This window comes from Perca flavescens, chromosome 10 (assembly GCF_004354835.1).
Source record: "Perca flavescens isolate YP-PL-M2 chromosome 10, PFLA_1.0, whole genome shotgun sequence".
Lineage (NCBI taxonomy): Eukaryota > Metazoa > Chordata > Actinopteri > Perciformes > Percidae > Perca > Perca flavescens.
In genome coordinates, this window is record NC_041340.1 from 2,548,463 (window position 1) to 2,574,513 (window position 26,051).

General features: G+C 42.7%; 1 protein-coding gene across 1 annotated transcript in view; it reads right to left on the reverse strand.

Moving 5' to 3' along the window:
* Positions 1-18,090, reverse strand: part of mgat4b (alpha-1,3-mannosyl-glycoprotein 4-beta-N-acetylglucosaminyltransferase B) — a 138,478-nt gene extending 120,388 nt beyond the window's left edge. Inside the window, exon 1 of the mRNA XM_028588705.1 lies at positions 17,927-18,090. Coding sequence (XP_028444506.1) covers positions 17,927-18,023 — 97 coding nt within the window. The 5' untranslated portion in view covers positions 18,024-18,090. The remainder of the gene's footprint in view (positions 1-17,926) is intronic.
* Positions 18,091-26,051: the final 7,961 nt, after the last annotated feature.

Here is a 26,051-nt window from a genome sequence, read left to right on the forward strand (position 1 = left end):
TCAGATACAGTATTAGGGGACCACTAAGGTCTATATAAAAGAGACTTCAGATACAGTATTAGGGGACCACTAAGGTCTATATAAAAGAGACTTCAGATACAGTATTAGGGGACCACTAAGTTCTATATAAAAGAGACTTCAGGTACAGTATTAGGGGACCACTAAGGTCTATATAAAAGAGACTTCAGATACAGTATTAGGGGACCACTAAGGTCTATATAAAAGAGACTTCAGATACAGTATTAGGGGACCACTAAGGTCTATATAAAAGAGACTTCAGATACAGTATTAGGGGACCTCTAAGGTCTATATAAAAGAGACTTCAGATACAGTATTAGGGGACCACTAAGGTCTATATAAAAGAGACTTCAGATACAGTATTAGGGGACCACTAAGGTCTATATAAAAGAGACTTCAGATACAGTATTAGGGGACCACTAAGGTCTATATAAAAGAGACTTCAGATACAGTATTAGGGGACCTCTAAGGTCTATATAAAAGAGACTTCAGATAGTATTAGGGGACCACTAAGGTCTATATAAAAGAGACTTCAGATACAGTATTAGGGGACCACTAAGGTCTATATAAAAGAGACTTCAGATACAGTATTAGGGGACCACTAAGGCCTATATAAAAGAGACTTCAGATACAGTATTAGGGGACCACTAAGGTCTATATAAAAGAGACTTCAGATACAGTATTAGGGGACCACTAAGGCCTATATAAAAAGTAGAGGTCGACCGATATGGGTTTTCTCTGGCTGATGCCGATGCCGATCTTTAGAAATCAAGGTCAGCCGATGGCCGATAAATCCTGCAGATTTCTTTTGCCCGATATTTGGCCGATATGTGCTTGTTTTTAAACCTCTATTTGAAAGATAAAATGTAACACTAATATACACAGAATTTCTCAACAAAAACATTTATTGAACACTTCACCAATCTACACTTGTATGCTTCAATTAAAAATGTATAATTTAAAAACATACTGTATATTGTATAAATAATATATGAAAAATATATTAAATAAACGAAACAGGTAAGAAGAAAATAAACTTTCAAATAAACTTGTAAATGAATAAATAAAGTTTAGTGCACTTAGAAGCATTTATTAAACTTCTGAGAATACAAATCTGCACATCTTCACAGAAAGTGACATGTTATTAATCTCAACACTATTTCCTCCTAACTCCTGTTGAATCAAATCAGACTAGGGTTATCTAAAGTCAATTCTTGTTTGTTAGATCATTGTTCATTTGTTGAAGTGTTGTATCTGTGTTTTGGGGATCCTACTGTTACATGTCCTGTTGCACTCATTAGGATCAAAACTCTGAGTTGTAATTTAAAACTCGTCCAGCCAATTTAATAAAATTAAGGGTTTTATTCATGCTCGAGTCCATAGATGCAGTTAATGGATACAGGCACGGAGAACTGAAGGCTCTGTTAGCAACGATTAGCTCCGTTAGCGGTTAGCTCCGTTAGCGGTTAGCTCCGTTAGCGGTTAGCTCCGTTAGTGGTTAGCTCCAGTTAGCTCCGTTATAGGAGTGGATGAGACTGCCACGCACAGGGGTAACAACCAGGCTTTGATAAATGACATTCGGGGAGCTTCCACAGCGGTGTTTTGTACGGTTTTATTAGTACAGTTAATCCCAAGGCAAGAACACCAGCAATATGCTAGCTACTACTAACGGTAGCGTCGGAGCCTGAAGTGACTGTGCGAGACACACAGCGCAAGAATTCACGAGGGGAGGGGCTGGAGGCAGGTGGTCTGAGTGCGTTAATGAGAATGTTTTTAACACTAGGCTGCCCGCAGATGGGCCTGCCTATTAATCGGCTTGATATACTGGGATATTGGCCGATGCCGATTATGTAAAAAAATGCCAAAAATCGACCGATTGATCGGTCGACCTCTAATAAAAAGAGACTTCAGATACAGTATTAGGGGACCACTAAGGCCTACATAAAAGAATCCAAAAGTAGCATGTCATGGGACCTTTAATAATAATAATAATTTAATAGGTTTTGGTTTCCGTAGCAACCATGCGCTTGTGTTGTAGCCTTGCAGCACAGTAAGCGGTGCTCTAGTGTGGCTTTATTTTACATTGAAAAAGCTGTAAAACTGCAAACCACCACTGATTCAAAATAAAACTGTCCTCTTATTTGTGAAAATAGGCATGTGACCCGTTTCCTCTCCACCTCTCAGAGAATCTCAAGAATCGGATACATATATAAAATCATCCAAAAAAAGCAGCATGTCATAGGACCTTTAAACTAAAAGGATCTTTCTCTTTAACTAAAAGGTCTATCTCTGTAGGGATCCTTTCATAATGTTGTCAGACACTTAGAATAATAATCTGAGTCTGTCAGCAGCAACAACAGAACTTTTAGTGGATGTTAACTGAACATCTGTCCTGTATGGTTACATTACAGCCTGCTGGTTACAGCGTCACTCAATACTGGACCAACTTTAGTGATTGTTGTTCACATCAGTCACTTAGACACTAATACATGGGAAAATAGTAAAAGGTCCAGGTTGAAAAAACCAAAACAAAATTACTTTCTAAAGTTTAGCAAAAATTATTCAATTTTATAATCGTTGATTCACATTTTCCAGCTGGCTGATCAAAGCTGTCAGCTGAAAAAAATAGTCTGTAATAGCACACAGACACACAAGCAAGCACGCACACACACAAACACACAACCCCCCCCACACACACACACACACACACACACACACACACACACAGAATTTCATGAATTACTTCTGTGTAACTGGAGCGAATCCACAGAGTGTGTGCGTGTCTGTGTCTTTGTGTGTGTGTGTGTGTGTGTGTGTGTGTGTCTTTGTGTGTGTGTGTGTGTGTGTGTGTGTGTGTGTGTGTGTGTGTGTGTGTGTGTGTAAGACAAGTCCAAGCATGGCCAAAAGAGGCCGATGCGTAATGTGATCACTATGAGCCGTCTGCTGTTTACATGTAGTACACCAGTCTGGGAAGCTCCAAAATAAAAGTCTGAAAAAAATAAGGTGTAAATGGGAGCCTAAATTTACTCACTTAGATTTTAATAATTAACAGAAATATCCTTTACAGAGAGGGGTTCACAGCCTAGCCTAGAGAGCTGGATTAAAAAAGGTGTTGATCTCTGACCCCCGACAACATGACTTCACTGCTGCAGTCTCAGAGGAATTAATAAATCAAACGCACCTTCTGTCTGCAGCTTCACTGACTGAACTAATTTATCCTGAGTGCTTACGACACACACACACACACACACACACACACACACACACACACACACACACGCCTCCTGGTTAACTGCCATCAGAGTGTGAATCAATCTCCGCTCTGCAGCAGAAACACGCCTTCGTCCGGATAGGATGGAGAGGAACGCTGAGAGGTTTGTGTGTGTGTGTGCGTGTGTGCATGTGCATGTGCATGTGCATGTGCATGTGCATGTGCATGTGCATGTGCATGTGCATGTGCGTGTGTCAGGAAGATGGATGAGTCACAGCCATGTCTGATTCCTCTGAACTTAAGGTGTAATCAGAGAAATTTCCCATCAAATTGGCATAAAAAATCTCCGGCTTTCCCAAAGCAGAGACAAAAGGCTTCTTTTTCATCTCCCAGGTTTCCTGAAAACTATCTTAAAATTTAAGCTACTATAAAGAATAAGTTAACAACGATCATCTAAGCAACACAGTGTCATGGGTCTGGTAGAAAATCCTGCTAATGTTTGGTGCAAATAAGTTTTCTTTCCTTCCAGATAAAAACTCTGAAAGAGAAGCTGGACTGCAGGAAACAGATCAGAGAGTTAGAAACTGAAAGGGCGAGTCCGAACACGTCTGACTGAGACCACGGTTAACACTCTCTCACACTGGCAGCGTGCCTATGTTCCCATAGACCCATATGTTCCCACAGCCCTATATGTTCCCATAGCCCTATATGTTCCCACAGCCCTATGTTCCCACAGCCCTATATGTTCCCATAGCCCTATATGTTCCCACAGCCCTATGTTCCCACAGCCCTATGTTCCCATAGCCCTATGGTCCCACAGCCCAATGGTCCCACAGCCCTATCTTCCCACAGCCCTATGTTCCCACAGCCCTATATGTTCCCACAGCCCTATGTTCCCACAGCCCTATATGTTCCCACAGCCCTATGGTCCCACAGCCCTATGTTCCCATAGCCCTATATGTTCCCACAGCCCTATGTTCCCACAGCCCTATGGTCCCACAGCCCTATGGTCCCACAGCCCAATGGTCCCACAGCCCTATCTTCCCACAGCCCTATGTTCCCACAGCCCCTATGTTCCCACAGCCCTATGTTCCCACAGCCCTATGTTCCCACAGCCCTATATGTTCCCACAGCCCTATGGTCCCACAGCCCTATGTTCCCACAGCCCTATGTTCCCACAGCATTATGTTCCCACAGCCCAATGTTCCCACAGCCCAATGTTCCCACAGCCCTATGGTCCCACAGCCCAATGTTCCCACAGCCCAATGGTCCCACAGCCCTATGGTCCCACAGCCCAATGTTCCCACAGCCCTATGTTCCCACAGCCCAATGTTCCCACAGCCCTATGGTCCCACAGCCCTATGTTCCCACAGCCCTATGTTCCCACAGCCCAATGTTCCCACAGCCCTATGGTCCCACAGCCCAATGTTCCCACAGCCCTATGTTCCCACAGCCCAATGTTCCCACAGCCCTATGTTCCCACAGCCCTATGTTCCCACAGCCCTATATGTTCCCCACAGCCCTATGTTCCCACAGCCCTATGTTCCCATAGCCCTATATGTTCCCACAGCCCTATGTTCCCACAGCCCTATGTTCCCATAGCCCTATGGTCCCACAGCCCTATGTTCCCACAGCCCTATATGTTCCCACAGCCCTATGTTCCCACAGCCCAATGGTCCCACAGCCCTATCTTCCCACAGCCCTATCTTCCCACAGCCCTATGTTCCCACAGCCCTATATGTTCCCACAGCCCTATGTTCCCACAGCCCTATGTTCCCACAGCCCTATGTTCCCATAGCCCTATATGTTCCCACAGCCCTATGTTCCCACAGCCCTATGTTCCCATAGCCCTATGGTCCCACAGCCCTATGTTCACACAGCCCTATATGTTCCCACAGCCCTATGTTCCCACAGCCCAATGGTCCCACAGCCCTATCTTCCCACAGCCCTATCTTCCCACAGCCCTATGTTCCCACAGCCCTATATGTTCCCACAGCCCTATGTTCCCACAGCCCTATGTTCCCACAGCCCTATGTTCCCATAGCCCTATATGTTCCCACAGCCCTATGTTCCCACAGCCCTATGTTCCCATAGCCCTATGGTCCCACAGCCCTATGTTCCCACAGCCCAATGGTCCCACAGCCCTGTGTTCCCACAGCCCTATATTCCCACAGCCCTATGTTCCCACAGCCCTATATGTTCCCACAGCCCTGTGTTCCCACAGCCCAATGGTCCCACAGCCCTATCTTCCCACAGCCCTATCTTCCCACAGCCCTATGTTCCCACAACCCTATGGTCCCACATTTCGAAGATTTCTTTTCAAAATTAGGCCCTATAGTTCCCTCATTTCCTTTTTCATGAATTTCAGATTCAATCCCCCTTTCTCCCAATTTGGTAGCCAATTACACCCAACCTATTATCCAGTAGCAATGGACTACAGATGGAATGTAACCCTAATAATGAGAGGGGGAAACACCAGAGCAGGGGGAATGAGAGGGGGAAACACCAGAGAAGGTGGAATGAGAGGGGGAAACACCAGAGAAAGGGGAATGAGAGGGGGAAATGCCAGAGCAGGGGCAATGAGAGGGGAAAACACCAGAGCAGGGGGAATGAGAGGGAGAAACATTCATCGCCAACTATTTTGATAATCGATTAATCGGTTTGAGTCAAACTTCTCTGATTGCAGCTCGTTAAATGTGAATATTTTTTAGCTTCTTCATTCCTCTGTGGCAGGAATATTTGGAGCTGTAAACATTTATCACATTTTAATCCTTTACTGATGGAGTTGTTGGCTTCAACAGACGCAGATCATCACTCTGACTCGTCCACAGCTCTCCTAAATATCAACAGATATCATTCCTTTCCCGAGTTTGAAAAGATGACTAAAAACATTTTACTCCTGGTCAGAGAAGGAGGAACAGATATGCGTCACTATGACAGTTTCTGGTGCGTTAGTATCCAGCCTGGTCTCACAGAACTCCGTGAAATGATCACAAACTGTTAACAGCTCATTACGTGGTGGTGGCAGGGAATGTGTGAAAATACCGTGTGGCCACCACGGAAAACATGTCATTGAGAAGATGACGTAGCATTAGGAGCGACTACGGTAGAGAGTAGTATGAAAAGCCGAAAAAACGCGTAAGGAGGTTGGTTGGGGTGGTGGATGGGTCAAACAAAGGACTTTCACCCAGGAGACCAAGGATCATGTCATGCGTGTCACGTTTCCTAAACCCAACTGTCCCGTTCTTCTTTACCTAAACCCAACTGTCCCGTTCTTCTTTACCTAAACCCAACTGTCCCGTTCTTCTTTACCTAAACCCAACTGTCCCGTTCTTCTTTCCTAAACCCAACTGTCCCGTTCTTCTTTATCTAAACCCAACTGTCCCGTTCTTCTTTTCCTAAACCCAACTGTCCCGTTCTTCTTTATCTAAACCCAACTGTCCCGTTCTTCTTTACCTAAACCCAACTGTCCCTGTTCTTCTTTACCTAAACCCAACTGTCCTGTTCTTCTTTACCTAAACCCAACTGTCCTGTTCTTCTTCTTCTTTACCTAAACCCAACCGTCTTTACCTAAACGTTCTTCGTTTTTTCCTAAACCCAACTGTCCCGTTCTTCTTTTCCTAAACCCAACTGTCCTGTTCTTCTTTACCTAAACCCAACTGTCCTGTTCTTTTTTCTTCTTTACGTAAACCCAACCGTCCCGTTCTTCTTTTCCTAAACCCAACTGTCCCGTTCTTCTTTTCCTAAACCCAACTGTCCCGTTCTTTACCTAAACCCAACCGTCCCGTTCTTCTTTACCTAAACCCAACTGTCCCGTTCTTCTTTACCTAAACCCAACCGTCCTGTTCTTTTTCCTAAACCCAACTGTCCCTTTTCCTAAACCCAACTGTCCCGTTCTTTTTTACCTAAACCCAACTGTCCGTTCTTCTTTACCTAAACCCAACTGTCCCGTTCTTCTTTACCTAAACCCAACTGTCCCGTTCTTCTTTTACCTAAACCCAACTGTCCGTTCTTCTTTACCTAAACCCAACTGTCCGTTCTTCTTTACCTAAACCCAACCGCCCCGTCCTTTCTTCTTTACCTAAACCCAACTGTCCCGTTCTTCTTTACCCCTAAACCCAACTGTCCCAACTTCTTCTTTATCTAAACCCAACTGTCCCGTTTTTTTACCTAAACCCAACTGTCCTGTTCTTCTTTACCTAAACCCAACTGTCCCGTTCTTCTTTACCTAAACCCAACTGTCCTGTTCTTCTTTTTAAACCTAAACCCAACTGTCCTAAACCCAACTTCTTCTTTACCTAAACCCAACTGTCCCGTTCTTCTTTACGTAAACCCAACTGTCCCGTTCTTCTTTACCTAAACCCAACTGTCCCGTTCTTCTTTACCTAAACCCAACTGTCCAGTTCTTCTTTACCAACTGTAAACCCAACTGTCCCGTTCTTCTTTATCTAAACCCAACTGTCCCGTTCTTCTTTTCCTAAACCCAACTGTCCCCTAAACCCAACTTCTTCTTTACCTAAACCCAACTGTCCCGTTCTTTTTCTTTACCTAAACACAACTGTCCCGTTCTTCTTTACCTAAACACAACTGTCCGTTCTTCTTTACCTAAACCCAACTGTCCCGTTCTTCTTTACCTAAACACAACTGTCCTGTTCTTCTTTACCTAAACACAACTGTCCCGTTCTTCTTTACCTAAACACAACTGTCCCGTTCTTCTTTATCTAAACCCAACTGTCCGTTCTTCTTTATCTAAACCCAACTGTCCCGTTCTTCTTTACCTAAACCCAACTGTCCCGTTCTTCTTTACCTAAACCCAACTGTCCCGTTCTTCTTTATCTAAACCCAACTGTCCTGTTCTTCTTTATCTAAACCCAACTGTCCTGTTCTTCTTTTCCTAAACCCAACTGTCCTGTTCTTCTTTACCTAAACCCAACTGTCCCGTTCTTCTTTACCTAAACCCAACCGTCCCGTTCTTCTTTACCTAAACCCAACTGTCCCGTTCTTCTTTACCTAAACCCAACCGTCCCGTTCTTCTTTACCTAAACCCAACGTCCCGTTCTTCTTTTCCTAAACCCAACCGTCCCGTTCTTCTTTACCTAAACCCAACTGTCCCGTTCTTCTTTTCCTAAACCCAACCGTCCCCATTCTTCTTTACCTAAACCCAACTGTCCGTTCTTCTTTTCCTAAACCCAACCGTCCCGTTCTTCTTTACCTAAACCCAACTGTCCCGTTCTTCTTTATCTAAACCCAACGGTCCCGTTCTTCTTTACCTAAACCCAACTGTCCTGTTCTTCTTTACCTAAACCCAACTGTCCCGTTCTTCTTTACGTAAACCCAACTGTCCCGTTCTTCTTTATCTAAACCCAACTGTCCCGTTCTTCTTTTCCTAAACCCAACTGTCCTGTTCTTCTTTTCCTAAACCCAACCGTCCCGTTCTTCTTTATCTAAACCCAACTGTCCCGTTCTTCTTTACCTAAACCCAACTGTCCTGTTCTTCTTTACCTAAACTTAACCGTCCCGTTCTTCTTTACGTAAACCCAACTGTCCTGTTCTTCTTTACGTAAACCCAACTGTCCCGTTCTTCTTTACGTAAACCCAACTGTCCCGTTCTTCTTTATCTAAACCCAACTGTCCTGTTCTTCTTTACCTAAACCCAACTTTTCCTAAACCCAACTGTCCCGTTCTTCTTTACCTAAACCCAACTGTCCCGTTCTTCTTTACCTAAACCCAACTGTCCCGTTCTTCTTTTCCTAAACCCAACTGTCCCGTTCTTCTTTACCTAAACCCAACTGTCCCGTTCTTCTTTACCTAAACCCAACTGTCCCGTTCTTCTTTACGTAAACCCAACTGTCCGTTCTTCTTTTATCTAAACCCAACTGTCCCGTTCTTCTTTACCTAAACCCAACTGTCCCGTTCTTCTTTACCTAAAACCCAACTGTCCCGTTCTTCTTTACTTAAACTAAACTGTCCCGTTCTTCTTTACCTAAACCCAACTGTCCCGTTCTTCTTTTCCTAAACCCAACTGTCCTTCTTTTCTTCTTTTCCTAAACCCAACCGTCCCGTTCTTCTTTTTCCTAAACCCAACCGTCCCGTTCTTCTTTATCTAAACCCAATTGTCCCGTTCTTCTTTACCTAAACCCAACTGTAAACCCAACTGTCTTCTTTTTACCTAAACCCAACTGTCCCGTTCTTCTTTACCTAAACCCAACTGTCCCGTTCTTCTTTACCTAAACCCAACTGTCCCGTTCTTCTTTTCCTAAACCCAACTGTCCCGTTCTTCTTTTTCCTAAACCCAACTGTCCCGTTCTTCTTTTCCTAAACCCAACTGTCCCGTTCTTCTTTATCTAAACCCAACTGTCCCGTTCTTCTTTATCTAAACCCAACTGTCCCGTTCTTCTTTTCCTAAACCCAACTGTCCCGTTCTTCTTTACCTAAACCCAACCGTCCCGTTCTTCTTTACCTAAACCCAACTGTCCCGTTCTTCTTTTCCTAAACCCAACCGTCCCGTTCTTCTTTTCCTAAACCCAACCGTCCCGTTCTTCTTTTCCTAAACCCAACCGTCCCGTTCTTCTTTACCTAAACCCAACCGTCCCGTTCTTCTTTACCTAAACCCAACTGTCCCGTTGTTGGAAACGTAAGCCCACCCACGACCTTTTCCTTAAGTGTTCATTTCACCAAATTCTGTGACATCAGGTTGTACTATCGGACTGATCTCCTACTTTAACTCCTTAACAAAATACAGAACCAGATTTAAATCAATGGTAAATGATACAACAGTTTTGTCAGAGAAAGAAGGATGTGATAAAAGGAACGAGAACAAAATGATTAAGCTGCAGATCCTCTCTGAGTGTGTTTGTGTTCACAATAAACAGAGTTTCCTTTGTGCAAAGAGTTGAGTTTTATCAGCTGTCAACAGAGTCACAATGTGTGAAGCAGCTGCGATCATAAACTAAGGTCCTCTGTAATCTATGAGCCCGGCAGATATCTGAATCTGTCTCTGGGGTTATTGAGTTTCCACGCAGGTGTTTTCCAAAACAAATCCTCCATATGTGAAACGCCGGAGCGCATTGAAGTGCTCGATGATTATCAGAAGAACTGGAGGCAAACAGCAAAGCTGAGTCCATAAAGGGAATAAAACATAATCAGGTCCAGACTGATCTCAATAAATGGTGTTATGTATGACACGCCAATTCATATGCCATTATTTGCGCGTTATCAAGACGCATAGCCACTTTTAGGGTGTTTATCAACGCCGTTTGGCCTCCATTGACTTACATTACCCTGCGATTGCATGTGGTGATGGCATGGTGGATATGACACATGCCTTTGGTGTTGGAGACCTGGGTTCAATTCCCGCTGTGATACATCAACCAATGTGTCCCTAAGCAAGACACTTAAAGTGCCCGTATTATGAAAAAAATCACCTTTTCTGGGATTTGGGGTGTTATTTTGTGTCTCTGGTGCTTCCACACGCATACACACTTTGAATAAACCCATCCATGGTGTTCTGAGTGAGATCTGGTTTCTGAATGTGTCCTGCCTTCTGTCTCGTGGTGAGCTGGTCAAAATCGGCACGGCTTTCTACGGCACTAGCCGAAACGAGGGGGCCAACCGCAACTGTTAGCTAGCATGCTACATCGTTCTCAATAGCAAAGCACTGCTACAACACACACAAGTTCACCATAATCTCCAAAAGAACTACTTCCATGTGCTCCCTGGTTTAAAAGAAGTCTCCCAGCTGATCCTGCCTTGGAACTGACTGAAGTTGGAGAAACAGCCTTTCTTTTACTGTCTATGGAGCTAGCTGACATGATCTACATCTGAGCTACTGAGCATGTGCGAGTGCAATCAAAGATAGTACAGAAGAAGAAAAGAGGTCTCACTCTGTAGCTAAAACAGAGAGCTGAACACAGGGTGAAAAGAGGAGCTGCAGCAGTGAGAGAGAGAGCTGTGCAGTACAACAAAAATATGTTGTTGTTTTTTTTAAATTAAACCACGTAAACCTACTTTGGCAAGTGGTGTGTACGTTTATGTCCGCTGTATACAGCGTAGACATACACGCAGATAGCTCAAAATGCGTACAGATAACAACGCCACTTGGCTTAAGAAAGTGGGCGTGTATGTTTACGCAAAGTCATGATGTCAGGTCACATACTAATTCTACTGTAAACTCCAGTCTGACTCCTCCTTACTGGTTGTACCGTGTTTGAAACCAAGTGCTCCCATCGTAAAGCTGCTGAATTAATCTATATGGACAAAAAAAAATTTCCGGGATTGCTCCGGTGCTGCCAGATGCACATCACTTCCTCTGTGTTGGCGTTCTAACCTCCGGCTGATTTGTGAGGACTATGGTTAGCTGCTCCTCAGATCTCTGCAGGGTAAATCCAGACAGCTAGCTAGACTATCTGTCCAATCTGAGTTTTCTGTTGCACGACTAAAACTACTTTTGAACGTACACATGTTCCACCAAAACAAGTTCCTTCCAGAGGCTATTTAGCAGAGGCCCCGTGGCTCCGTCCGGAGCTTAGATAGATACTTTATTCATCCTGAGGGAAATTTTAGGCCTCCAGTAGCTTAGACAACCATAACACAACAAACACACACATACACACATATATCTCACATACATAAAAATCACTCACAGAAATTTAAAGAGTTAACAATTTGTGAACTGCCCATGATGATTGTGATTGGTTTAAAGAAATGCAAATAAACCAGAGCACATTTTTCTCCCATCCAGGAATGTTGTGTGGACTAGCCAGACCTGTAGTTTATCTGTTCTTAAACTATGTGTGTTTCTCTGCTGTGTCTGTCAGTCTCTCCAGAAAAACCTGATTATGCGATCGCATAATTCAACGCATAATCAGCCAAAGTCTGCATATTTATGCGGGGGCCGCATTTTTTCAAATACGCTACACTTTCGCCGCATAAATTGCAGATTTCCGTGCAAAATATGCAGGGCTTGGATGATGTCATAATCCCCGCATTTTCGTTGCAAAAAAGTCCCATAATATCTTAGCAGAAAGTTGAAAAATGTTGCGTTTACTTCACACAAGAGCAGCCATTCTCCCCTGTTGCCATGGGAACGTTATGAAGTGATGTAATTACGCAACCTGAACATCATCGAAAAGCTGGGTGTTGGGGGGGGGGGGATCACTTTTTTGTCTCTCTTTCATCAAACCGCAATTTTTGCAAGTTCCTGCAATTTCATCGCATAAAATTGCATAAATATCCCGCATATTCCATCGCATTTTGTAAGAAAACGTGCCGCATAATCAAGGAGTTTTGCCCGCAACAATCACAAAAATACTCTGCATTTTTCTGGAAGGACTGGTCTGTAGGTCAGGAAGTCCAAGCAGGAGCAGAAAAAGTCTGCCGTTGGCTCTAAGGACGGACATCGGAGGACACTGATTGAGCCCTATTGCAGGATGTTTTTTTTGTTGTTGCAAGGATGGAGAGCTAGTGTCTTGATCTGCTACAGAGGAGAGAAGGGGAGCGCTTGGTTTATGTGATACAGAGCCAGGGGGGAGTGGCAGTTTTCTGACTGAGAGTCAGTTTAATTTATGATCCATAGCAGGCCTGGAAGAGAGGAGATGGTCTGTGGTTTTCTTTCTGTTCTTTGCTGGATGGTTAACCTGAGCACAGGTTATCTGCAGGCTGCAGCTGCCCCAAGAGTCAGGGAGCGCTTGATTTATGGTGTGTAACAGGCCTGGCAGGGAGTTTTTATAGTTCAATACAAGATAAAGCAGTCGTTTCACGCATTTAAGAACCTGCAGCCATCAAAAGTTTGGCATTTCTTCTTGTAAAATTACCTGAATGAAGAACTGATTGTCAACATAGTCGCAGATATATTTTCTGTAGAGTTTTTGTGTGTGATTGTGTTCTGTTTCGAATGATGCTGTGATGCTGGAACAAAAGGTGTGCGTGTTTACACTCTGGCTGGGCGTTCAGCTCCAGGGGAGCGCTTGGATTGTGACTCCTTACAAGCCTGTGAGAGAGGTGGAGGCAGTGGGATGAGGAGGACAGGCAGGTTTATGCAGCGGCTCGTTGTTTTGAATTATTTTCAGCTGCAGGAACAAGAGGGAAAAAGGGAGAAGGAGCGCTTGGTTTGTGATCCGTCACACAGCAGGGGATCGGGGTGCAGCTGTTGGGGAACAGATGACGTCCGGGGCTTAAATCTGCTCAGCTCAATCAAAACACAAAGTGCAAAACAAGCGCACCTCTTCTACATCTCCCTCCTCCATCTTGACCTTCTCCCCTCATCTGGCACGCACTGCATCACAAACCAAGTGCTCCCTTCATTTCCTCCAAACCTGGAGCTTCCCTCTTCAGGCACATAAATCACGATGTCTGCTACGGACGATTCTTTCACGATACACAGGTGCCGATTAGATTTGTATTCCAATTTTCATTTATTGTTATTCCAGAAGTTGAGTATTGGGATTTTCTTTTCCTTCTTTAACCCTTGTGTTGTCTTCCTGTAGACCACGCAACTTTTAGTTTTTTTCTGGGTCAAAATTTTCAATCAATTCAACCTTTTGTTGTTCTTTTTCAACATTTTTGTTCCTGATGTTTTGTCGATTTTTTTTCCAGGTTTGTTGTCAGAATTTCTGACGTTTTTGTCGATTTTTTTTCAGCTTTTCTGTCACTATTTCCGACATTTTTGTAGATTTTTTTCCAGCTTTTTTGTCACTATTGCCGACATTTTTGTCGATTTTTTTCCAGCTTTTTTGTCACTATTTCCGACATTTTTGTCGATTTTTTTCCAGCTTTTTTGTCACTATTTCCGACATTTTTGTCGATTTTTTTCCAGCTTTTTTGTCACTATTGCCGACATTTTTGTCAATTTTTTAAAAATGTTTGTCGATTTTTTTCCCCGCGTTTTTGAAGCTTTTTCCAACATTTTTGTCACTTTTTTTTCAACGTTCTTTTGTCATATCTTTTTTTTTTCAAATGCTATAAAATTCAATGAAAGTAGTGAACTGATCATGTATTTAACCTGTGAAGAGCGTTGTATGGAACCATCCACGTTAGTTTCTTTGACAATTTGGATCAAAGAAACCTAAATTTCTGATATGGAAACTTTTTTTTACAAAAGAATTGTAGAGACACTTTTAGAGACGATATATCATGAGACATTTCTAAAAACTAATAGTTTTCTAAGAAGAATGACATCACATGTCAGTCAGTCTGACATTTATTGACTTTGTAAAGAAGAACATGGATTATCTGCTTTGTTTGCTGTCTCTCTGTTTAGCTGTAAGACAGATATGATGTAGTATACTGTACTGTATTTATACTTTACTATATAAATATATGGACCAGAATGGACATATCATAGTGGGGGGTGTGGGTGTCCTCCCCCCAGGGACATTTTGAGCATCAAAGACTTAATTTCCTGTATTCTGATACACTTTTATGCACCAATTTACGGTGGAAACTTACACTTTGCCAAGAAGAAAAACACAGATGACAATTAAAAATATATCAAAAATATAATGGAAAGAATGTTGTTCATTGGGCATTTTTAAGTGGGTATATGGAAATCCTGGAGATTTCTTAGTAGCTATACTGCATGTATACCTGCGTATCATGTAGACTACAGCGCTGGCGGTACCGTATAAACACAACATATTTAGGTCAATCATTGGTGAAAAACATAAATAAAAAATATGGATTCTTGTTAAAGGATCTACTTTCAAAAATTGCCATGAAAAACATGATGCAGGTGATTTTAGATTTATTTTCCCACCCCTAGAGTCTGCTGTATGTTCGCAAAATGAAACCAACCTCCTCCTGTCTTCCCCCTCTTAGTCTATATCCTATATGCTGTGTGGACTAGCCAGACCTTCCTCCCCAGCGCTGTGGAGGAAGGTCTGGCAAAGCGAGACTATCCCCCTCTGGACTTGCTCCTCTCAGCTGGCATGTTGTGTGCAAACCGAGCGCGGAGCTTCACATGCAAAAGCCTCTTGTGCTTTGTTTTTTAATCCCGTATAGCTGCAACAAAGTCAACAGACCTCTCCTCTCCCTCCTACTTCTACCTAGACACCAAGCTAGGGCTGCTCCATTATGGAAAAAAATATAATAGGATTATTTCGGTCAATATTGAAATCACGATAATTTAACACGATTACTTGTTGGATTCTGGAATGATATTGCAATTATTGAACTTAAAAAACTGTGGAAAAAGTTGAATAAATCAACAGAAAAAAAACTAAATTCATTCAGAACACGAGAAAATAAGAGTTAACTTGCAAAACGTAATGAGCTAAATAATTGGTTTTCTCGATTATTCAGTTTTTGTGATCGTTGGGAGCCGAAATCATAATGACGATTACATTTTGATTAATTGCACAGCCCTACACCGAGCTGGAACGTTGTGTAAAGGGCTGGGGAGGAAGGTCTGGCAATGCGAGACTAGCGTGGTCCGCTTGGCATCACTATTTCAGGTAGGTTTAGTCAAAGATTGGGGTTTGGGTTCAAATATTTTCAAAAAGACGTTATTGTCGCTCTTCAGAGTACGTCATTTTACAGCACCACGGTCGAGCAGTTGCTCTGAGTGCCGAATATTGGTGTGGATGGGTGATCCATCTTACCAAATAGATGACGAAGACTTACTAACTGATTGTGGCTCAGAGGTAGAGCGGGTGGGCACTCAACCACAAGATTGGTGGTCTGTTCCCAGGCTCATTCGGCCTGACAGGCATTAAGAAATTTGTGTCCGAGCCCGACACAGTTAAAATCTCATTTTTTTCTCATACTATTGACACATGTAGGCTACGTTTGTTGTGTGGAAAGCTTTTATTAAGTAGGAAGGCCTTCAAGAAATGTCAACAGATGAGGTCATCAGCGCACACGGGGCAACAAGCGCACGTTAACACGGTTAAAATCCCGTTTCTGATGAGACAATGAATGAACTTGGCTTTCAGTCTGACACCACACACACTGTGTACAAAACTTACTCCAACTCTGCTCCGGTCGCATCTACAACATGTCTAGCAAGGACCACATCATCAACAAGATGTGACACACCCCCCCCCCCCCCACACACACACACACACACACACACACACACACACACACATAAAAGCCACAATGTTTATGGATGATAAAATCTTGGCGTGATTGAGCCATAGGTAGCTCAATTAGGTGCAGGCCTAGTGGGGAGACTTTCATTCACAGTGGAGGGCTAATGCTTTTTACAATGGGTTACAAATGGAGGGGCAGAGAGGTGGGCCCCCGATGCCACCGATTGGCCTCAGTCATTGTGGGTTATCACTGAGTTGTCAACTATTACATTAATCTCCAACTATTTTGATAATCTATTCATCAGTTTGAGTCATTTTTTATGTTAAAGCAGATAAACTTGTGTGATGTCAGCTTGTTAAATATGAATATTGTTCTAGTGTCTTCTCTCCTCTGGGACAGGAAACTGAAGATCTTTGAGTTGGGGACAAAACAAGTCTTTTGAGGACGTCATATTGGGCTTTTTTTGGGAAATACTGATCCACATTTTTAGAGACCAAACAATTAATCCATCCAGCCAGGACATAATCCACATTAATCCATGATGAACATAACCATTAGTTGCAGCTCTAATGTTGTGCATCACAAACCAAGCGCTCCCTTGATTTCCTCAGAACCTCGGTGCTTTTACAGGTTTCCCTTTGCGACTAAATCAAACCAACCCTTCCTCTTTTACCGTCTCCCACCTCTATAGACTCTGTCCTCTTGGCTGGCAGGTGACGCGTCACAAACCAAGCGCTCCCTTAATTACATCACTGCTGGAGCTTCCCCTCTATACATGCACAAGTATCTTTTTCTCTGCAACAAAATTAGCCAACCTCCCCTTATCTCCCCCCCATCTCCTTCTCCATATCTCCCTCTCTTTTCTTAGCTGGCATTTAAAGAACAACAAACCAAGCGCTCCCCTGATTACCACGTGCACAGGAACATTTGTATTATTTCCGAAACACACAAAGTGGAGCTGGAACCAAAAGCAAACCAATTCCCTCTGTCTTCTTCTCCATCTCACTCCTCTCCTCTTAGTTGTGGTGCGTTACAAACCAAGCGCTCCCTTCGCTGTCATTACCTCACTGCTGGAGATTCATAATCACAGGCATCTTGTGCTCCTCTCTGCAACAAAATCAGACAAAATCCATATCCCCCCATGGCATGTTATGCCTCACAAATGAAGTGCTCCCTTCTCTACCTTTAGGGCAGGAGCTTCCCCTCACATCAGCAGCAGTTCTGCTACACAAAATCAAACCAAGCCCCCTTCTCTCTCTCTCTCTCTCTCTCTCTCTCTCTCTCTCTCTCTCTCTCTCTCTCTCTCTCTCTCGTGTGTGTGTCTAGCTTCATGCAGACCCTCTTCTCTCAGCTGGCACGAGATGCAACACAAACCGAGCGCTCCTTTTACCTCCAGACCCTGTGAAGCCTGCAGCCTTCCCCTCTACACATTCACACCAACACCATCATGTTCACGGATTTTTCCCCCTCTGCTACAGAAACCAAACACAGCTCTCTTTCTCTCTCTCTTTCTCTCCTCTCTCTCTCTCTCTCTCTCTCTCTCTCTCTCTCTCCACACCGGCGCGTGGAGCGTGACACAAACACACACCGGGACACACCGCGACGCGCACAGGGACACACGGCACAGGGACACACCGCGGGACACACACCGGCTGGATCGGGTCTTACCTCTGGAGCTGCTGAAGGCGGTGTACCAGGACAGGGAGACCAGCCCGCACAGCCCGAACAACAAGACCGTCAGGAAGGAGACATTTCGGAGCCTCATCTCCTCCGGAGCACCGGGAGCATGTCCGCACCGAGCGGGGGGGAGGACGGAGGGAGAGACGAGGGAGGGAGGGACTGAGGGAGGGGGGGGGGGAGGCAGGTAGACAGACAGCGAGACAGAGAGAGACCGGCGGAGCTGTTGCTGTCTGAGCAGCAGCAGCGAGACTGAAGCGAGAGAGAGGGAGAGGGAGCGAGAGAGAGAGGGAGAGAGGGGAGGGGAGGAGACAGAAACAGGTAGAGAGACACTGGCGGGAAGGGGGAGAGAGAAAGAGAGAGAGAAATGTGCTTGAAATAAACATACAATAACAAAACTATATGCATTTTTTTTCTGCAGAAACTGCGTGTGAATGATGAAAAGCTGCATTGCTAGAATAAATACATAAGAAGATGGTTAACTAGTGAGAATAGTTGGACAAGTAGGAGTGGTTTGTTTTAATTAGTATGAATTTCATTGAAATATTACCAATGATGTATAAACAAAAATGGAATATTTTAAGTTTTTTTGAAAAACTTGAAATGTGAGGACCCCAAATGTATGAAAGATGATATCTACTGATTCCTACTCCATCTAAACCGTAACATGTGGTTTAGATGGAGTAGGAATCAGTAGATAGAAGTTGAACAGAGAGATGAGGGAGGGAGGGGAGAGAGAGAGAGAGAGAGGAGGGGAGGAGACAGAAACAGAAACAGATAGAGACAGAGAGAGAAAGAGAGACATAGATGGAGAGAGAGACAGAGAGAGACACAGAGAGGGAGAGACAGAGATGGAGAGAGAGAGAGGAGGGGAGGAGACAGAAACAGGTAGAGACAGAGAGAGACAGACAGAAAGAGAGAGAGACAAACAGAGAGAGAGAGAGTGACAGAGAGAGAGAGAGAGAGAGAGAGAGAGAGAGAGAGAGAGAGAGAGAGAGAGAGTTTCTGTGTTTAGTTCTTTACTGAATATTAAGACGCCATTTCACACATCTTCCTGTTGTTCATGTCTGGATGTTTGTAACGTGGGACAGACCCTCCTCTTCCTTTATGTCTGCAGCCGAAGGTTTTGGCAGAATGTTTCCAGGTGATCTGATACCTGGTTAAAATTTAACCAAAACAACCCCAAGACACAGAGACACAAGAGATGTGCTTTTTTTTATCATCAATATTGTTTTATTGAGTTTTAACATAATCACTGTAGGCTACATACATATAAAACATGTTTGACATTTAAGGAAAACATAAATGTAAAGCACAGAGACATTAAGAATGATAAAAATAAAAATGGGACAATAACTAAAAGCCTCTCATCACATCCTACTAGATTTGACACAGCTTCTCAATCAGCCATCAGTACCTCATTTCCACTACGTTCAAGAAAGAATAAGAAAGGATTTAGGGGTGCAAGATATATCGACTCAATATTATTTTCGCAATGTATCGAAAGTGTTGTGATAAGTTTGTGATATTTAGTTTATATTGTGGAGCGCTGCGTCCCATCCGTTGACAGAAAACCCCGTCGATATTATGAGTCGCGTCCCCGAGGTCCAAAAAACTGCCACAGAACAGACCAAAAAGACGAGAGGAGACGAGACGTAATACGTCTCTATAACAGCAGGCGGCGCTAATCTCTAATGTTGCCCAAGAAATGAAAACCGGCAGCTGATTGGACGAACGCATCACATGGGTTTGGTTTCTCCGGAAATTCAAAGCCAGACTGTTGTGGCGTCTCGTTCAGAATATGATCTCATATTGGACTAAAATAGTTCACCGAGACATGTTTCTGGAAACATTTTAGTGGCATGTTTTGAGGGTTTAAATGTAATATAAATAATTTTGCAGAAAATTGGTATATTGATCTTCAGGATTTTATCTGTCATGCATTTCACATCCTTCCAAAATTTGAGATGTGCGTATTACATTCATTTCTGTTTGTCATTTCATTTGTATGAAATCTTTCTGTGTATGAATAATTCATCATCATCGAGGAGGGATCTTCGAGGAGGGATCATGGAGGAAGGATCATCGAGGAGGGATCATCGAGGAGGGATCATCGAGGAGGGAGCATCGAGGAGGGATCATCGAGGAGGGAGCATCGAGGAGGGATCATCGAGGAGGGAGCATCGAGGAGGGATCATCGAGGAGGGAGCATCGAGGAGGGAGCATCGAGGAGGGATCATCGAGGAGGGAGCATCGAGGAGGGAGCATCGAGGAGGGAGCATCGAGGAGGGATCATCGAGGAGGGAGCATCGAGGAGGGATCATCGAGGAGGGAGCATCGAGGAGGGAGCATCGAGGAGGGATCATCGAGGAGGGAGCATCGAGGAGGGAGCATCGAGGAGGGATCATCGAGGAGGGAGCATCGAGGAGGGAGCATCGAGGAGGGATCATCGAGGAGGGAGCATGGAGGAGGGAGCATCGAGGAGGGAGCATCGAGGAGGGATCATCGAGGAGGGAGCATCGAGGAGGGATCATCGAGGAGGGAGCATCGAGGAGGGATCATCGAGGAGGGAGCATCGAGGAGGGATCATCGAGGAGGGAGCATCGAGGAGGGAGCATCGAGGAGGGATCATCGAGGAGGGAGCATCGAGGAGGGAGCATCGAGGAGGGAGCATCGAGGAGCTATAGGAGAGGAAACACGAGAGCAGCCTTCCTGGAAGCCATGCAGCTGGAAAATAGAAGTTATAGCTAAAATGAATACACTTTTTTGATAGATTGTAAAGGTTTCTGACACATTTTTGATTTTCTGGAGGTATTAAATATCAGATAATAAAACGTTCAACGTCTCAACGTTTCATCCTCTGCTGCTTTCATTCGTTCTACATCTTTAGGAAATCTTTCATTATGTCCCGTAGTCACACTCTCTGCACTTCTGTCTCTGCCTCTATAGATGCTTTTCTATTCATTAATGAGTGTGTGTGTTTCTGTCTGTGTCTGTGTGTGTGTGTCAATCTGTGTGTGTTTCTGTTTGTGTGTGTGTTTGTTTCTGTGTGTGTGTGTGTGTGTGTGTGTGTTTGTTTCTGTGTGTGTGTGTGTGTGTGTGTCTGTGTTTGTTTCTGTGTGTGTGTGTGTGTGTGTGTGTGTGTACGTACGTGCATTTGTGTGTGTGTGTGTGTGTTTCTGTCTGTGCGTGTGTGTGTGTTTGTTTCTTTGTGTGTGTGTGTGTACATATGTGCATGCGTGTGTGTGTTTCTGTCTGTCTGTGTGTGTGTGTGTGTGTGTGTGTGTGTGTGTGTGTGTGTGTGTGTGTGTGTGTGTGTGTGTGTGTGTGTGTGTCTGTGTAATGGTTGTCCAGTAGTAACACTCTCTGTACTTCACTCTGTAATCAAGAGAACAGTTTGCTTTCAGTTTTATTTATTGATTTTAATAAATGATGTAACATGTTTCTATTCTCTTGTGTTCTGTTGTGTAAATGCAATAATGTCTAAAAAGCAATAAAGAAAGGAAGGAATTAATAAAGATTTATCTCACCTTCATTACCCAAATTATATCAGTTAAAGTGATTTCTGCACTAAAGCTCCTTTTTCTGTGTCTTTGTTCATATATTTCTATTTGTGTTTAAGGGTAATTGAGTCATAACGAGCTGATAAATTGAATATCAGGGTTTTATTAATGTTTGGCAGTTTCTGCAGAGACCCAGGTGTGTTGAACGCAGCCTGCAGCTCCACCTGCTGGTCAGTATCAGACATGTGCACAGATAGACACATTACTCTTGAGCTATTGTCACTTTATTCTCATTATGGCATCATTCTTGTTATATTACAACTTTCTTTTTCAAAATATTACAACTATTTATTCTCCAAATCACAGAGAACAAAGATGGGAAGAGTTATTTTTTTAATGTGCAGAAATGTTGAACACGGTCAGGCATCTTATCACGCATACCAGAGAATGGACCCACAAATGCACGACTCAGGTGAGTAAAATACAACTGTTTTATTAGCACGCTAATAAAACTACAAGCAACAGTGTCCAGTAATAATAATAATAATAATACATTTTATTTAAAGGTGCCTTTCTCGGCACTCAAGGACACCGTACAGGGATACAAAAGACATTAAAAGCAGCAAAAAATAAAGAATACAACAGCAATAAAACAGAAAGAGGCAGAGCAGCTGACATCAAGTGGAATAGGCAGTTTTAAACAGATGTGTTTTCAGTTGCAATTTGAAATGGGGGAATGAATCAATGTTTCTGAGTTCCAGTGGTAATGAGTTCCAGAGACGAGGATGCTCTGCTCCCCGTGGTGGTGAGACGGGCGGAGGGGACAGACAGGTGTATGGAGAAAGAGGATCTGAGGGAGCGGGAGGTAGTGGGACGCTGGAGGAGATCAGACAAATATGACGGGGCGAGGTTGTGTAAACGAGTCTGAGAAAACAGGCAAGAGTCACAAATCCAAGGGAACTCAGGAATACAGGACACAGGGAGAAACGCTCAAAGGCTGCACACATGGAAACAGATGATCTTGCACAGGAGTAAAGGAAAAGACTGAATTAATGCTGCGTTCATGCCACCTCGGAATAACAGGCACCGCCCCCCGTGGTTACGTTGTTTTTCCGACTGGCAGCGTTCACATGGTCGGGATCTGGTCGGGATGCGTGCTCTTCTTCTTCTGTTATATTGCCGTTTGGCATAACAACTTTTTGCATGACTGCCACCAACGCGTGGCTGTAGCCGAGAGCATCAGGTGGTGAAAACATGGAGGCCACAATAACAGAAGATTTTCTGCTGTTTTCTTATACGAGCATCCAAACAGCACATCGCCAGGTGTGTGTTTGTGTTATCTGCAGGACAACCAACAGGAAATGACACGGATAATGTGTTGTTTTTTTATACATAGGCCTATTTATGAATAATTTGAAACATATTATGTCTGTGCATGTTTCTTGGCAGAGGCATTTGTCCACAATAAACAAGTTTATTATCATTGAAATATGTTCAGTGAACCAAAGTCGCCTCCATCAAACGTCAGTTGTCAACAACGCGTCACCAACTGGGGAACTCGGGTATCTAAATCCAGCCCGAGTTTTTCCACCTCTGATTCTCACAGGAAGTTACATGAATGGTGACGTTTTCACTCGGAAAAACGTTTTTCCGATGTCCATGAACGCACAGTTAAATACACAAGACAAGGGAGACAATGAGACACAGGTGGAACACACAGGGGCGGTGACAGGTAATCCCACAGGCGGGAAAGCAGAAGAAAGGAAGTAATACACATAAGACATAACATGGGATAACAGAGAGACTACAAAATAAAACAGGAAACAACTACAACAAGAAAAACACAATCGTGACACATCTTGCTGAAACACATCTGAGCCATTTATTTGATTCATGCACAAAACAAAAGGAGGAAATGATCAACCAGAAACATGCTGAACACAGAAATGATGAATAATATGTCAAAATCAAAAAGACAAAAGTCCAAAAGCATTTTTGAAACATGTGGGACAAAACTTTAGCCCTTGTGTTGTCCACCCGGCTAAAATGTTAGCACTTAAAAAAGGTTTTGTCACTTTTTTCAAAGTTTTTGACGCTTTTTTGATATGTTTGTTGCTTTTTTTGTCGCTTTGTTTGACTGATTGTCACTTAATTTAACTTATACCATGAGTCTTACACTTATTCTTGGAATTCAGGGTCAATAAACCTAATTTATGAGTTTAAAAAGCAGAAACATGCTATAAAATTGAATAAAACACCCAAAATTCAGTGAAAATAGTGAACTGATCCTTCATTTTACTTGAGAAGAGAATTTTTATAGAACCATCCATGTTCATTTTAGACAATTTGGTTGAAAGAAAACCCAAATTTCTGATATAGACACTTTTTGAAAATGGGACAAATTTGACCCCGAGGACACCAGGAGGAGAAAAATGGCGTTGCAATCCAGAATACAGGCAATGTTTGAAAAAACTATTTCTTGGTTGAGAAAATTGCAAATGGCCCGATGTTCAAGAGTGTATGTGTGTGTGTGTGTGTGTGTGTGTGTGTGTGTGTGTGTTCTCGTTTAAATAACCGGGAGTTCACTATACTTGTGGGGTCCCGAGAGCTTTGTGGAGCCAAAATGCTGGACCCCACAACATTAAAGGGCTGTTTGAGGGTTAAGACTTGGTTTTAGGATTAGGGATAGAATTAGGTTATGGTTAGAGTGAGGGTAAGGGATAAGGTTAGGCATTTAGTTGTGATGGTTAAGGTTAGGGTAAGGGTTAAGGTTAGGCATTTAGTTGTGATGGTTAAGGTTAGGGTAAGGGTAAAGGTTAGGCATTTAGTTGTGATGGTTAAGGTTAGGGTAAGGGTAAAGGTTAGGCATTTAGTTGTGATGGTTAAGGTTAGGGTAAGGGGATAGGGAATGCATTAAGTCAATGACGGGTCCCCACAAAGATAGTGAGACGCACTTGAGTGCATGTGTGGGTGTGTGTGTGTATGTGTGTGTGCGTGTGTGTGTGTCTGTCTGTCTGTGTAATGATTGTCCAGTAGTAACACTCTCTGTGGTCTGTTGTGTAAATGCAATAATGTCTAAAAAAGCAATAAAGAAAGGAATGAATTAATAAAGATTTATCTCACCTTCATTACCCAATTGATATCAGTTAAAGTGATTTCTGCACTAAAGCTCCTTTTTCTGTGTCTTTGTTCATATATTTCTGTTTGTGTTTAACAGGAATTGAGTCATAACTGTGTTTGGACGAGCTGATAAATTAAATATCAGGGTTTTATTAATGTTTGGCAGTTTCTGCAGAGACCCAGGTGTGTTGAATGCAGCCTGCAGCTCCACCTGCTGGTCAGTATCAGACATGTGCACAGATAGACAGATTTTGCTTGAAATCTTTTGACATTATTCTCATTATGGCTTTATTCTTGTTATATTACAACTTTCGTTCTCAAAATATCACAACTATTTATTCTCCAAATCACAGAGAATAGGCTAAGATAAGATAAGATATACTTCGTCCCCGAAGGGAAATTTGTTTTGTCCGTTCTGCAGAAACACCAAAGACAACACAAAATACAGAAAATAAGCATCTCTCAACACATACTCTCATGGAACACAAAACATGCTCTCATATACATTAGACAGGTCCCTATGTAGTAATGCTCTCATATACATTAGACTGGTCCCTATATAGAAATGCTCTCATATACATTAAGTGTAGCACAGCCCTTGCACAATAAGATATTGCACAACTAACATATTGCCCAACCCTAATAGCCTACGTATTGAACAAAGATGGAAAGAGTTATTTTTTGAATGTGCAGAAATGTTAAACATGAGCAGACATCTTGCTGAAAACATATCTGAGCTATTTATTCGTTTCAGTAACAATTATTCAATCACACCATTAATACCACCGAGTGCAAAACAAAAACGAGGAAATTATCAACCAGAAACATGCTGAACACAGAGATGACGAATAAGTCAAAATCAAAAACACAATAGACCAAAAGTCTTTTTGGAACATTTGGGAAAACACTTCAAAACGTAAACATTTTTTGTATACATTTTATTTTTTCGCTAGTCAACATTGTTTTATCAAAGTTTGTTTTATTGACGATTTTTCTAAATTAGGTGATTTTTTGTTGTTTTTTATCTTTTGGTTTATCAGCTGCAAACAACAAAAAAAATTCAGAGAACGTGAAAACCAACAGAAGTACAAAAACAACAACAAAAGAGTTGGATTGTTTTTTCCTTGCTTTTCCGCCTTTTTAAAAAAAAAACTGTTTATTATTTTCACGTTTTCTCGCTTGTTAAATTTGTCGTTTTTTCGTTTGACAATTGTTCTACTTTTTTTTATGTTTCTGTTGCTTTTTTAAAATGTTTGATGTTTTATCAAACATTTTTGTAGCTTTAACCCTTGTGCTGTCCTCCCGCCTAAAGAAATGTTCGCACTTTAAAAACAAAATTTAAAAAAACAACTTTGATGAATTAGTTTTTGACGTCTTTTTTTGATGTTTTTACGAGTTGTGATTGTCAGTACTACGAGTTTTACATTTTCTTTTCTTGGAATTCAGCCTAATTTATGAGTTTAAAAAGCAGAAACATGCTATGAAATTGAATA